The following is a 13903-nucleotide window of genomic DNA, read 5'->3' as shown; positions in this document are numbered from 1 at the left end:
CAGGAGTATCTATTCTTATTGACATTGTTACTATTCAGTAGTATATATTCTTAGTGACATTGTTACTATTCATTAGTATCTATTCTTAGTGACATTGTTGCTATTCAGTAGTATCTATTCTTAGTGCCATTGTTACTATTCAGTAGTATCTATTCTTATTGACATTGTTACTTTTCAGCAGTATCTATTCTTAGTGACATTGTTCCTATTTAGTAGTATCGTGTCTTCAGTAACATTGTTACTATTCAGTAGTATCTAATCTTAGTGACATTGTTACTATTCAGCAGTATCTATTGACATTGTTACTATTCAGAAGTATCTGTTCTAAGTGACATTGTTACTATTCAGTAGTATCGATTCTTAGTGACATTTTTTCTATTTAGTAGTATCTACTCTAAGTGACATTGTTACTATTCAGTAGCATCTATTCCTAGTGACATTGTTACTATTCAGTAGGTAGCATCTATTCTTAGTGACATTGTTACTATTCTTAGTGACATTGTTACTATTCATTAGTATCTATTCTAAGTGACATTGTTACTATTCAGTAGCATCTTTTCTTAGTGACATTGTTACTATTCAGAAGTATCTGTTCTAAGAGACATTGTTACTATTCAGTAGTATCTCTTCTTATTGACATTGTTGCTATTCAGGAGTATCTATTCTTATTGTCATTGTTACTATTCAGGAGTATCTATTCTTATTGACATTGTTACTATTCAGAAGTATCTATTCTTAGTGACATTGTTAATATTCAGTAGTATCTATTCTTAGTGCCATTGTTACTATTCAGTAGTATCTATTATTATTGACATTGTTACTATTCAGTACTATCTATTCTTATTGACATTGTTACTTTTCAGCAGTATCTATTCTTAGTGACATTGTTGCTATTCAGTAGTATATATTCTTAGTGACATTGTTACTATTCAGTAGGTAGCATCTATTCTTAGTGACATTGTTACTATGTAGTAGTATTTATTCTTAGTGACATTGTTACTATTCAGAAGCATCTATTCTTAGTGACATTGTTACTGTTCAGTAGTATCTATTCTTATTGACATTGTTACTATTCAGAAGTATCTATTCTTAGTGACATTTTTACTATTCAGTAGTATCTATTCTTATTGACATTGTTACTTTTCAGCAGTATCTATTCTTAGTGACATTTTTACTATTCAGTAGTATCTATTCTTATTGACATTGTTACTTTTCAGCAGTATCTATTCTTAGTGACATTGTTAATATTCAGTAGTATCTATTCTTAGTGACATTGTTACTATTCAGAAGTATCTATTCTTAGTGACATTGTTACAATTCAGAAGTATCTATTCTTAGTGACATTGTTACTATTCAGTAGTATTTAATCTTAGTGACATTGTTACTATTCAGGAGCATCTATTCTTAGTGACATTGTTACTATTCAGTAGTATCTATTATTATTGACATTGTTACTATTCAGTACTATCTATTCTTATTGACATTGTTACTATTCAGTAGTATCTATTCTTATTGACATTGTTACTATTCAGAGGTATCTATTCTAAGTGACATTGTTACTATTCAGTAGTATCTATTCTTAGTGACATTGTTACTATGTAGTAGTTTTTATTCTAAGTGACATTGTTACTATTCAGTAGCATCTATTCTTAGTGACATTGTTACTAAGAATAGATGCTACTGAATAGTAACAATGTCCCTTAGAATAAAAACTACTACATAGTAACAATGTCACGAAGAATAGATACTACTGAATAGTAACAATGTCAATAAGAATAGATAGTACTGAATAGTAACAATGTCAATAATAATAGATACTACTGAATAGTAACAATGTCACTGAGAATAAATACTACTGAATAGTAACAATGTCACTATTCAGTAGCATCTATTCCTAGTGACATTGTTACTATTCAGTAGTATCGTGTCTTCAGTAACATTGTTACTATTCAGGAGTATATATTCTTAGTGACATTGTTACTATTCAGTAGTATCTAATCTTAGTGACATTGTTACTATTCAGTAGTATATATTCTTAGTGACATTGTTACTATTCAGTAGCATCTATTCCTAGTGACATTGTTACTATTCAGTAGTATCTATTATTATTGACATTGATACTATTCAGTACTATCTATTCTTAGTGACATTGTTACTATTCAGTAGTATCTATTCTTACTGACATTGTTACTATTCAGAAGTATCTGTTCTAAGTGACATTGTTACTATTCAGTAGCATCTATTCTTAGTGACATTGTTACTATTGAGTAGTATATATTCTTAGTGACATTGTTACTATTGAGTAGTATATATTCTTAGTGACATTGTTTCTATTCAGTAGTTTTTTTTCTTAGTGACATTGTTACTATTCAGGAGCATCTATTCTTAGTGACATTGTTACTATGTAGTAGTATTTATTCTTAGTGACATTGTTACTATTGAGTAGTATATATTCTTAGTGACATTGTTACTATTTAGTAGTATCGTGTCTTCAGTTACATTGTTACTATTCTTCTTAGTGACATTGTTACTATTCAGGAGCATCTATTCTTAGTGACATTGTTACTATGTAGTAGTATTTATTCTTAGTGACATTGTTACTATTACTATTCAGTAGTATCTATTCTTATTGACATTGTTACTATTCAGTAGTATCTATTCTTAGTGACATTGTTACTATTCAGTAGTATCTATTTATTAGTGACATTGTTACTATTCAGTAGTATCGTGTCTTCAGTTACATTGTTACTATTCGGAAGTATCTATTTTTCAGTGACATTGTTACTTTTCAGTAGTAGATTTTTTTGTAAATATTTTTCATGTCTTATTTATCTACAATTTGATATCATTTTTAAAATGCATGTTAAAACTTTTTTTGTTTGTAGTCAAACCTGTTCAACGGAACATCTCTTTTTAGAGATACCGCTTTTCAAACACTTCATATTTAGTAACGTTGCCTGTATCAGAAGAACTACTAAAATAAAGTACCACTTCATTGACTTCCTAATAGTGGTCCCTGAATTAAGGTTTGAATGTATTGAAGATTTGATCTTTTTTGATTTTTTGATTCCAGTTAAAATAATTCTCTTAATTTAGACCGAAGAATCACGCAACTTGTGTGGGAAATTCTTATCAAGCATCAACTTGCAGCACAAGAGTAGGTATTTTCGATGTTTTAAAGTATGAAATTAATTTGTTTTCTTATATATGAATAACAAAACACTAGTATCATTAGTAATTGGAATTATGTTTTAACTTTAAAACTTGTATGCCAAATTTATTTTCTTCCAATCACATCATTCTTTTTATATATAAAAAGCGTTGAAACATGTTCAGAAAACAAAATGACTGCACAAATGATACATGAGAAAAGGAAATATTACAATATATAAATGAACATTTGAGCTCCATTTTGATGCTACCTAAACATTAACATTTTGAAATAATTAATGTATAGAAAATAACCAGCGTGACATCATTCAAATCGATGTTGTAGCCCTGTGACGGTGATAGTGAAAACAAACCTACTTTGATCAAGCAGCGGGCCTCGGAGACATGTTCTCGCCTTATAGCAGCTGGGCACATCAACGGATCATTACACCAGCCGACCGGGGTCAGATATAACAATGAGGCAGGTGAGGTGTTACTAGATGTTCCATAAAATCTAAATCAGCATCTTTTTCTAATATGAAGTCGATGTAAATGATTGAGCAAAACAGTATAACTGTAATATTTAAAACGTAAGACGCCGCCACTAGCTACATCAACTTTGAGGTGTCGGCATCACAAACCGATCTTACCACGTCCAATATCTCCATGTATGGAGAATAGTTATTACAGATAAAGATTTTAACAATAAATAACTATAATAATATGTCAGCACTATTTGTAGAGACATTTCTAACTCCAGTGCTTGGTCAGTGTGAAGTCCAGTGTGACCCTGTAAGCGGATACAAGGTGCCAAGTTTCACGAGGTTTGGTCTCATGCCGGACGGAACGCCATGTGACACGACGGCTGAAAACACTTGGGACAAAGATAACTGGCCTAGGAGATCGGGCATGCATGGTCGCTGCCTACAGGGATTTTGTACCGTAAGTCAAACAGAGGGTTAAGATGCATTGTTTTAGAATATACCTATGATGTTTGTTATTAAGGAACAGGAACTGTGTTGTATTGTTTTTTTTATATATCACAGTAATTAAGGATAAGCGTTTCCTACTCTCGAATTGTAATGTGTCATGGTGTATGGCAAAATCATTACCAGCGTCCGAATGAAACATGAGTTTTAATACTGGAGCGGCGGCAGTGTGTGTTGGAAATCTGAACAACGTATTAACGAATAGTTGATGTTCATCTCGCTCAATCCTTCTAGAAATTTTTAATCAAATGCTATAAATAGGTTTTTGAAAGCAAAAATGAAGAACAAAAACTTTTTTTTTCATTTTTTACAGAACAGAATGACATTCTCCCAAACGCTTTATATACACTTTAGGTTGAAGAGATTGGAAACTTTTTATCGCTCAATTAATACACGAAGGGAAGACAAAGGAAATCAAATTTACCTTTGTCTTTGATCGTTGGTGACAGACAATCTTTCTAGGATTTGACAGTTTAGCTATATTTGGTCCTTAACTGATGTGTTTAACGTCATATTAGACGTTTTAAGGCCTTACGTCAACAAAGCGCAAACCAAATGATGTTATAAACGGGAATAGAATGAAAGCTCTCGAATTCGAAGAATGGACCCCAACGAACATCCTCACATCAAAAATGTGCCAAAAATCACATTTTTGATGCATGTACAAACAGATGTTTGGAACCGTTGGATATAAAAAAAAATCACAAAGCTCTTTTTCCACTTAAAATGTGTTCTCCTTCCACAGACATGATCTCCCTTTCCCCAAAAAACATAAGCCATTTCGATCTTTCAAAGTTGTTTCGTACAGTGCTGTTCTTGTTTCCTATCTATTATTTGAAATGATATTGCGTCACCGAATGTTGACACCTGTTTGAATTTCCTTTATATTACATAAACTTTACTGACAGAAATTTGACTGTGAAGGCAAGACGGGCAACAAGGTATTTGATGCGTGTGGTGTTTGTGGAGGGGACAATTCAACGTGCCATTATTATGGCGGCGTATATACGGACGTCTTGGCCAAGGGTAGGTATAAATAATAGTTCCTATTCTGGTGAACAAGCAAAAAAATGCCTTAGAAGAAATAAATATTTATCATAGACAATATTACATTAAAACGAGTTGTGAATTTTTTAATGTACCATTGTGCTAATTTTACGGCACAGATTGTATTGAGACTTGTATATTGCTGTTCATAATGCGTATTCCGTCTTTGCGTATTGCAGAGTTATCTTCTCTTGGGAGCAGGTATTGATTGTTACGTCACTTGTTTGTGACAGTAACGTCATCAATTTTTGAGAAAACGACGTCATTTTCTCACGCAAACCAATGACGTAAAAATCAATACCTGCTCCCAAGAGAAGATAACTCTGCAATACGCAAAGACGGAATATCTGGAAGATTAAAAGCTGTGACAGTGGATGAAGAAAGTTGTTTGTAAATGTTTCATTTTACCATGTTCAATTTTGTATATTTATATGGAAGCATAAAATAAAGAAAACTTACTGTTTCGAAACTTTGGAACAGTCATTGATAATGGGAATAAAATGCTTGTTTGAGTCTATGCGCTTTGCATTAAGTCATTGTATAACATAATGTTTATCATCCCTTTGTGTTTTTGTTTGAATAGAACGCTAATCTTATTCCTAATATTCTTTAAAGAAATATCAATAAACTTGTTTAAAGTTGTACTACAACATTAATCCTGTGTTCACGTTTATCACTTTATTTTACTGTATTAATCCAATTTTTTTTCATTCACATCATTCATAACCGATGACACGTTTTTTCCCTAAATGTATCAAACATTTCGTACGACTTATTTAAGTATATAATCCGTTTTTAATTGAAGGTGATCGAGAGACAATTGCTGTCCTGCCGACTGGAGCCTATAACATTCAGTTCTGGGTGGAGTATACCCACACACATCAAACCTTCGTGGGTATGAACAAGTTATATATGTATGATTACTCACCCCCTATGATACATCGGACATTTTGGGGTATTATTCATCTACACATGAAGACTTTTTCGCCAAAATCATATATTCGGGAGTATAATATAGCTATATATCAAGACGTTCTCCCCCTAAAACACATCGGTGATTCGGGGGTATTATTCCGATAACTGTTAAGACTTTCTTGGCTTCTTGTCTTAAGACACATCTGGAGTATTCGGCAGTATTATATAGCTACATATGAAGACTTTCTCGCCCTAAAACACATTAGAGATTTTAGGGTATTGTTGCGGTTCCTATGAAAACTTTCTTGCCAACTTGCCTTAAGAGCATGTCTTCCATAAAACCATGCAAAATCGTCCAGATGCAATATTCTCCAAATTGATTCATAATTGGCACACATGTTGCTTATGGTAAAATAACTTCACATGCAAATTTTTTCAAAAATATTGAGCCACTTGGATTTTATGTTACAAAATCTAAAAATAGATTATTGCATAGAAAGTTATCTCATTTTCAAGACAGATTAAGGCATTTTGAACGGATTTTTTTACTTACAGTTACTTAGTAACTGTTATTCATACATTAATTACTTAAAAGATCATCTTTTACCTGGGAAAATATAATGAAACATTAATGGTATAAGCTTTAATAGTCATCAAATATTCTATCTCAATATGACACATATTCAAAAATTGCTGACTCAGCAAAATTTACCACATTTCTACAGCTCAGAAACTCTAAGGTAGGTATTTTTTTCAATGAAACCATTTTTTTAGTAAAACTTGGTCATTAAACTAAAAAATCTAAAAAATCCAGTGACGGCAAATAATCACAGGATGTGAAATCAATAAGTCAAAAAGGGATATTTATGAAATTTTGTTGTTTTCAGTATATTTTAGCAGGCTTTTCACTCTGGTATGCTCTAAGATGTACTGTTGTGTCCTTACCACAGTCATAAATGTTATATAAAACAGTGGTGTCTTGGTATCTATTTGATTTTTCACATAGTATATGAGAAAAATTGGGGAAATCACATTTAGCCATGATCGTCTGCAGTCTGACATTTCTTTCATTTGTTGTTGTCTGGTAGCAGTGTACAGTAGCGTACGGTGGCCATGGGTGATATTTTTATACAATTAATAACCCCTGTAATATAACATGTATCAAAATAAAAAATAAAAAATCAGCACTAAAATTGGCATATACATGATGAAGTGGGTTTCATAATTTTTCAAAAATAAAATCGAATTTGGTTTGAGACTACAGTTTTGGACATTTACAAATCTGTGTCTACACAACAAAAGCTAGCTTTTCATGTAGTCTATTTTTGTACTCAGCACATGTGTAAATATTGTGAAAAATCCACCGGAATGACCTATGCTAAGACGTGAGTATTTTTGTTACCGAGTAGGCGATATTTAATTTCAGACAGGTTTTAAGTAAAACAATTCTATTTGCGGGTTCAAATTTTGGGTTAAAAATCATGATTTTTTGCATATTTTTTTTTTTTTTTATGTGTTTACCATGGTTTTCACAAGTCTCAAATCTGGGGAAAACAGTTTTTGAAAAAAGATTCAGTCTTCTAAACAAAATGAAATCAAAATGTAGTTTATAAATATGTATATATATGTAGGTGTGTTGTGCAGGTTGAATTCACTATCCATGTTTATGTGACACATGCCCTTTATATTTAGGGTCAAGCCATTTCTACTGTACACTGCTACCTCTGCACCACTGTATTTGAAGAGTTCCGGAAAGGGAAATAACTCTTTTGGAAAGCACTCAAATACTGTTGCTCATTTCTTTTCTTATAATACACTGTTTTTTTACAAATGTTTTTTTAGATACCACATCTTATTTTACCTTTACATTTGAATTATTCTTTATACTTTCTTATTAAATGTATTCCTAAATAAAGTTTTTTAAGCATGAAATTCCAAATACCACACCATTGCAACATCAAATGGATCAATAAAATACCAATTATGTCTGAAGAATCAAATCAATAACACATTTATTTTTTAAAGAACATAAACTTATTTTAAAGCCCGATATTTTTTTATTATTTGAACTGTAAGAAAGTCAAAATTGTGACATTACATCCTTTTTAAGTTACAAATAAAGGTGAAATTTCAGTGCAAATGTATGCACATTTCATCCATAAATTGCTATATTGAATTAAATTTGCCATCACTTTTTTTTATAGTATTTACTTTAATAACTTATCTTTTTTAAGCAGTTAATTCCATTCATTTGTATTACCCACCTTAAGAGATTTTGCTAAAAGTAGTCGCACACAAGTTCCCCTTTATTTTATTTTTTCAAATTTTAATTTATAAAAGTTCTGCAAACAATCATTTAACTCTTCAATTATATTTGAACAATTAGTCTTGAGTTTGACTTATTTTTCCAAGGTACTTTTATTACCATGTTTTTTTCTCAATTTTTGACAAGTTCAATTGAGATTTTCAACTTATTCGTATATCAACTGTTACTAAAAATAGATACATAATTTATGATTTTTTATTGATTATTTCTAACTCTGATATGTTATCATTTACAGTAAACAAACTGTTTGCGTTATATTAGAAACACCCATCTGGACGTTTTTTTCCCCATTTTGCATGGTTTCATGGAAGACGTGCTCTTAAGACACACAAGCGATTTCGATGTATAATATAGCTACATATGAGACTTTCTCGCCCAAAGACACATTACAGTCGGGGGAGAGAGCATCCATATTATCCCACATACCTTTATAATCGTGTAGTCTTTTTCTCACCTTTCACCCGATGTGTTGGTAAAAGTTGACGCTGACATTCAAATGCAACAATTTGAATAAGGTAGATATTCTCAATTACGTTTAAATCAACCAAGAAATTATTTGGGAACGGAAGAAATAATGGTGTACCAGAGGCCGTATACAAAAAAACTTCACAGAAAGGTTAATGATATTAGCCGACACGGTAATCAATATTTTACTACCAACGATTTATTTAATGCAGTTCCTTGTTTAAAACATAGTCAAATGTAGTTCCCGTACTGAAGGATGTCTTGCGCGTCTATTTTGCAGGATTTTTTTCTCGTCCATGCTAATGCTACATACAATCGGGAACCAATCTATGTTAACTCTCTTTCCAAAAATGGAGCTCCGATTTTGTTGAAGCTTTTTGTAATGTCAGTGTACATTTTTATCAAAATCGCGTGTACAATGTCTGAACAAAATACCCTAAAAAGTTGCAAGCATATTCCAACCATATCTACGTGTTTATGTAACATATAAATTCGTTGTAGAGATCTGGAGTAAGGACGGACTGCCTGTCCTAGCCAGCTATGTTGTCAGTAGTTGGATATTCAATGACCTGGCTAATCCGGTCGAATTCGACGGCACGTACTGGTATTTCCTCTTTTATAGACAGTACTTGTACACGAAAGGCCCAATAACATCACCGGCTATCATAAAGGTATATGTCATGTTGATACGGATACTTTACAACATTCAGTTGATTTTATACACATCTAGTAGTGATTGCTCTTCATAGCTTCCGTTGTTTTGTGGATGTTTCCTGTTGTCTTTATTTCTTTACATCTCCTTAGTTAATGTTGATTATTTTGTATTGATTAAGAATGGAGATTTTGTCTTTTTGTATCAAAAATTGAAGAGCATAATCTTATTATTAAACGGCATATGATAGTTTTATTCACAAACATATTCCATGATGCATGATAGCGTATCTTACGGAATTGTTTGTAAGAATCTTGGTTGCATACCTTCAAACATGTTCTGAAAATGCATGCAATCCCTTATATTTTATCAGCAATGAAAAGTTTAAGACCTGGTCCATTCTGAAGACGTTTTTTAAAAACAAATGGTTTCCCCGAAGATCATAAGATGACTTGACTGATCAACTTTATTAGACTCTGCTTAACAGGGAAAGACCCGCATAGTTTTTAGTTTGACAAACGTTAGGTTTCTTAGCCTTTAGTTAAAACAAATGAATAGGTTGGTATAGTTGGAACATCTATATTCCTAAGTGATTCTCGGTTTTATGTACAATATAATACGCCAGTTGACTAAATCAACCACTCTGGAGACAACGTTAGTAATAACTGGGGTTCACCTAGCTAACTTGAAACTTAAACATTCTACCTAATTCCCAGGCGTTCCAGCACCTGTCAAACCACACAACGGGAATCCATTACGCCTACTCTGTACCACTATCAGGTAATGTATATTTCAAATCCGGGAAAATTTTGTAAATATACTTCAATATAACTTACTTTGTTCTAAGCTAGATATTTGAACATAATTGTTGAAGACGTATTTTTAAATTCTTCAACTAAATTGATATACAATCAATTAAATATGAGTTTATTCTTGAACCCTTTCATTCCTCTCATATTTAGTTTAAACACATTTTTGAAATCATATATCGTTAACACCAGTTATATTAATTTCCATAGTTAAAATCTCCATTGTAAATCAACGCTTTGAGATTTATTATATTACTGCTAAATACTAATAAACAAATAATGTTGTATTGACTGTAGATTGATATAATGATAGAATAGCGTTCAGTGTTGTTTTTAATAAATGCATTGTGGCATACTGTGTGTATGGCTATAATTCATATAAACTATGAAATAATCTATAGATTAATCATATAATCTATCAAATAATCTATATAGTAATCATATAATTTATGAAACAATCTATATATTTTAGTGTCGTCCTGTTCAAATGTGTGTCAGAATGGCGGGGCCTGGAACCAAACCCTCTGTTCCTGTGATTGCCCCAGCCACTTTTACGGTAACATTCAAATGCATTGCTCCAATTGCATTTGTTTGAAATAGGTCGTACTTGAGATTTATAAAACAAAACAGCTTCATTATCATAATCCGGTTTAGCGATGCATCCAGTGATACAAATGCGATTTGTTGTAAGATTAACCCTTTTACAAATGGTATAATCAGCATAAGATAATAAAATCGAGATCTCGAAAGTGATGTCAAATAACACACTATTGTGTAGCTGTCAAACGTCAAAAGGATACGCAAGTTGCAGTATGTATAATTTTTATATTCTTCGGTCACTTTCATTAATGATCAGTCCCTACTGATCTCGAGTGTAAGTCTCAATAAGTTGCAGTTTCCTGTAATTTTGAGCCTTACATGATTAATGTCAACATTAAACCAATATTTTCAAAAGAAATGAAATAAAAAGAGAAAGAGAAGGCATTAATTTATGATATTGATATGTTTAAGGACCCACGTGCAGCAGCAGATGTAACAAGTACTGTTTGAACGGCGCGCCTCTGGATGAGCGCACGTGTCACTGCACGTGTAATGAGCGTCAAACTGGTGGGACTTGTCACTGTAAACCTCTTTATTCCGGCAAGGAGTGCAGGAGCTGTGTCACCATGCTTGATTGTACAACACATGGAAGTTTCAACATGGACACGTGTCAGTGTGAATGCCAGCCTGGATACACGGGAAATACGTGTGAAACTGATGGTATATTACTGAAGGGACACGCATTCTCTTGATTTGTTTCTTTATTTGTTTTTATGTTTTATGTTTGTGTTGAAGTTAATAAGGTCTTTTTGCTTGATACTTTTTCGCTATGTTACTTTCGTTTCTGAATTTTAGAAAAAGAAATGCAACTCGACTAACTTTTATTAAGAATTTTCCTATGTTTTATAGCATCCTTTCGAATGCTTAATAATCTTGCTTTGATATAAAAGTATAGAAAAACAGAAAAAATGACTGACACTTCACCTTTTTGTCGGTTCTAGAAGGTTCGTTTAAACTAAATTATTGATTAAATAGATTAAAAGTCGATTTTTATAAGGATCCATTATCATTGGTCATACTTTTTGAGATAAAGAACATAACTTATTCTCTGTACATTTGATACCTAACTTGTCCATACATCTTTCTGTTACAGAAAATCATGCTGGACATCTTGTTGGCTGAGATGCTATCATACCAAATGGGCAATATGTTACAGTTTACTTTTCATGGTAGAGGTACTGACTTATAAGGAAAAGCACTTGTGAGATGCATATGTCTGTTGCAAAACGTTGCATTTTAATATGTTGGGTTTAATTAATAAAAAAACATTTTCCAATGATATTTTGGGTTTTTTCCGTTTTTAGGAGGCATGAAAATTGAGGGGGGAAATGAACAAAAGGGAATTGTTTTAGATAATTTATAAATAGAAAATACATGTATTCTTAGATTTCGTAAGTTTTTAGAATATTTGTTTATTGAAATAAAGATAAGACATTAAGAATTAAAAAAGTATGTGAGAGATGTAGGTTGTCACACAAATTATATTTGCACAATCAGTATTGGTTTACAAGTATTTGATACTCTTTATATGTACCGCAGTATATGTTGAATGTTTTGAAATACTTTCAAAAATTAATGAAATATACGTAACAATTGTACGGATGTCATGGACATGAAAGATGGTACGATGTTTATTGAACAAGAACAAGGGAGATAAATCGGCCGACCATGTAGCTTTACATTCTTCAGACATCCTTATTAGGAAGAATTTCGGGAACTAGTGAAATTTCATTTATTTCATTAACTAAACACAAAGTAACGTGATTACTGTAACATGTCATTAATGGGGCAGAATTCTGATGTTAAGGATCAAGTCTCTGCCCAGCAGCATGAGAAAGCGAAACAGAGACACTACAACTGTGATCGGAGGCTACATCACATACAGAAGATCACTTTAGGAACACCTAATTGAGATTATTTTGATTACATTTAAGCAAAGATTTTATATAATTGACCATTCATTTTTTCATTATGACAACCCCTATTTCGTTCTATATTACAGTTTTATATAATGTCATTAAATCATCATTTGTCGATAAATGGAACATCGCTCCATAATTGTGAATGTTGTGTTGTTTACCTTTCTTCTGGTGAAATAATTAGTTCTTTAACTGACAGCCTATTTGACGAAAAGAAGATTTAATTCTTGTATGCATTTTTCTGAGATGAACATGAGAAAGCATATGTCTGAAATGTTTCGAAACATATTTAGAAATGTAGCAAAAGCCAAAAGGTCCGAAACAGGCGCAAGGTACCTATAAAACATACCGGCCTTCTACTTTATCAGTTTACATGCCATTGCTAATTCACCACTCCAGAATATTATCAAGATTTTGTGGCCATATGTGTTTACACCGTGTTGTTAAAACGACATATCAAGATGTACAGAATACGGTAAATATTTCAATGATATAAGTGTGTACATTAAGCTAATCCATTGACTTTCTTGTTCAAAATACTACTGCATGACTGTGTGGTACATAAGTTTGATGACAAAAGAATGTGTACATTATGCAAGATCGATATGACTGAAAATGTAACAATGTAAGTTCTAGGACATTGGAAAATGAACACCATTTGACATATAAAAGAGTAGGGTGTTTGTTCTATGAAATAAGAAAGTGTACAGTGAGTTAATTATATGACATATGACAGTCTGTCATTATGTTAGTCCTATACCATAAGACAGTTTACGTATATTAGTTTTATGTCATATGAAACTTTACAGCAAGTTCGCCCGTTGATATATGAAATTGTACAATTTGTCAGATTTATGACCAAAGGCAGTGAACTAGAGGTTAGTTCTATGACATAAGAAAATGTTCATCATATTAGTTCTATGACATCAAAAAGTGTATGCCATGATAGTTCTGACATAGGAAAGTGTATGTCATGATAGTTCTATGACATAAGACAGTGAACTAGAGGTTATTTCTATGACATAAGAAAG

The 13903-nt window shown here is 32.1% G+C and overlaps 1 protein-coding gene across 3 annotated transcripts in view; it reads left to right on the top strand.

Annotated features, from left to right (window-relative positions):
* Positions 1-12234, top strand: part of LOC110465326 (A disintegrin and metalloproteinase with thrombospondin motifs 1-like) — a 28077-nt gene extending 15843 nt beyond the window's left edge. For 2 of the 3 annotated variants that reach the window (XM_021521059.1, XM_021521058.1), the window contains exons 15-24: positions 3097-3157; positions 3497-3635; positions 3893-4092; positions 5048-5165; positions 5992-6081; positions 9394-9563; positions 10261-10324; positions 10826-10909; positions 11365-11613; positions 12047-12234. In XM_021521059.1, coding sequence (XP_021376734.1) covers positions 3097-3157; positions 3497-3635; positions 3893-4092; positions 5048-5165; positions 5992-6081; positions 9394-9563; positions 10261-10324; positions 10826-10909; positions 11365-11613; positions 12047-12075 — 1204 coding nt within the window. In that variant the 3' untranslated portion in view covers positions 12076-12234. The remainder of the gene's footprint in view (positions 1-3096; positions 3158-3496; positions 3636-3892; positions 4093-5047; positions 5166-5991; positions 6082-9393; positions 9564-10260; positions 10325-10825; positions 10910-11364; positions 11614-12046) is intronic. The other variant, XM_021521060.1, reaches the window with a different exon arrangement.
* The last annotated feature ends 1669 nt before the right edge of the window (positions 12235-13903 follow it).

Source organism: Mizuhopecten yessoensis, unplaced genomic scaffold, assembly GCF_002113885.1.
Source record: "Mizuhopecten yessoensis strain PY_sf001 unplaced genomic scaffold, ASM211388v2 scaffold11069, whole genome shotgun sequence".
Lineage (NCBI taxonomy): Eukaryota > Metazoa > Mollusca > Bivalvia > Pectinida > Pectinidae > Mizuhopecten > Mizuhopecten yessoensis.
This window is presented reverse-complemented; position numbering and strand designations above follow the sequence as displayed.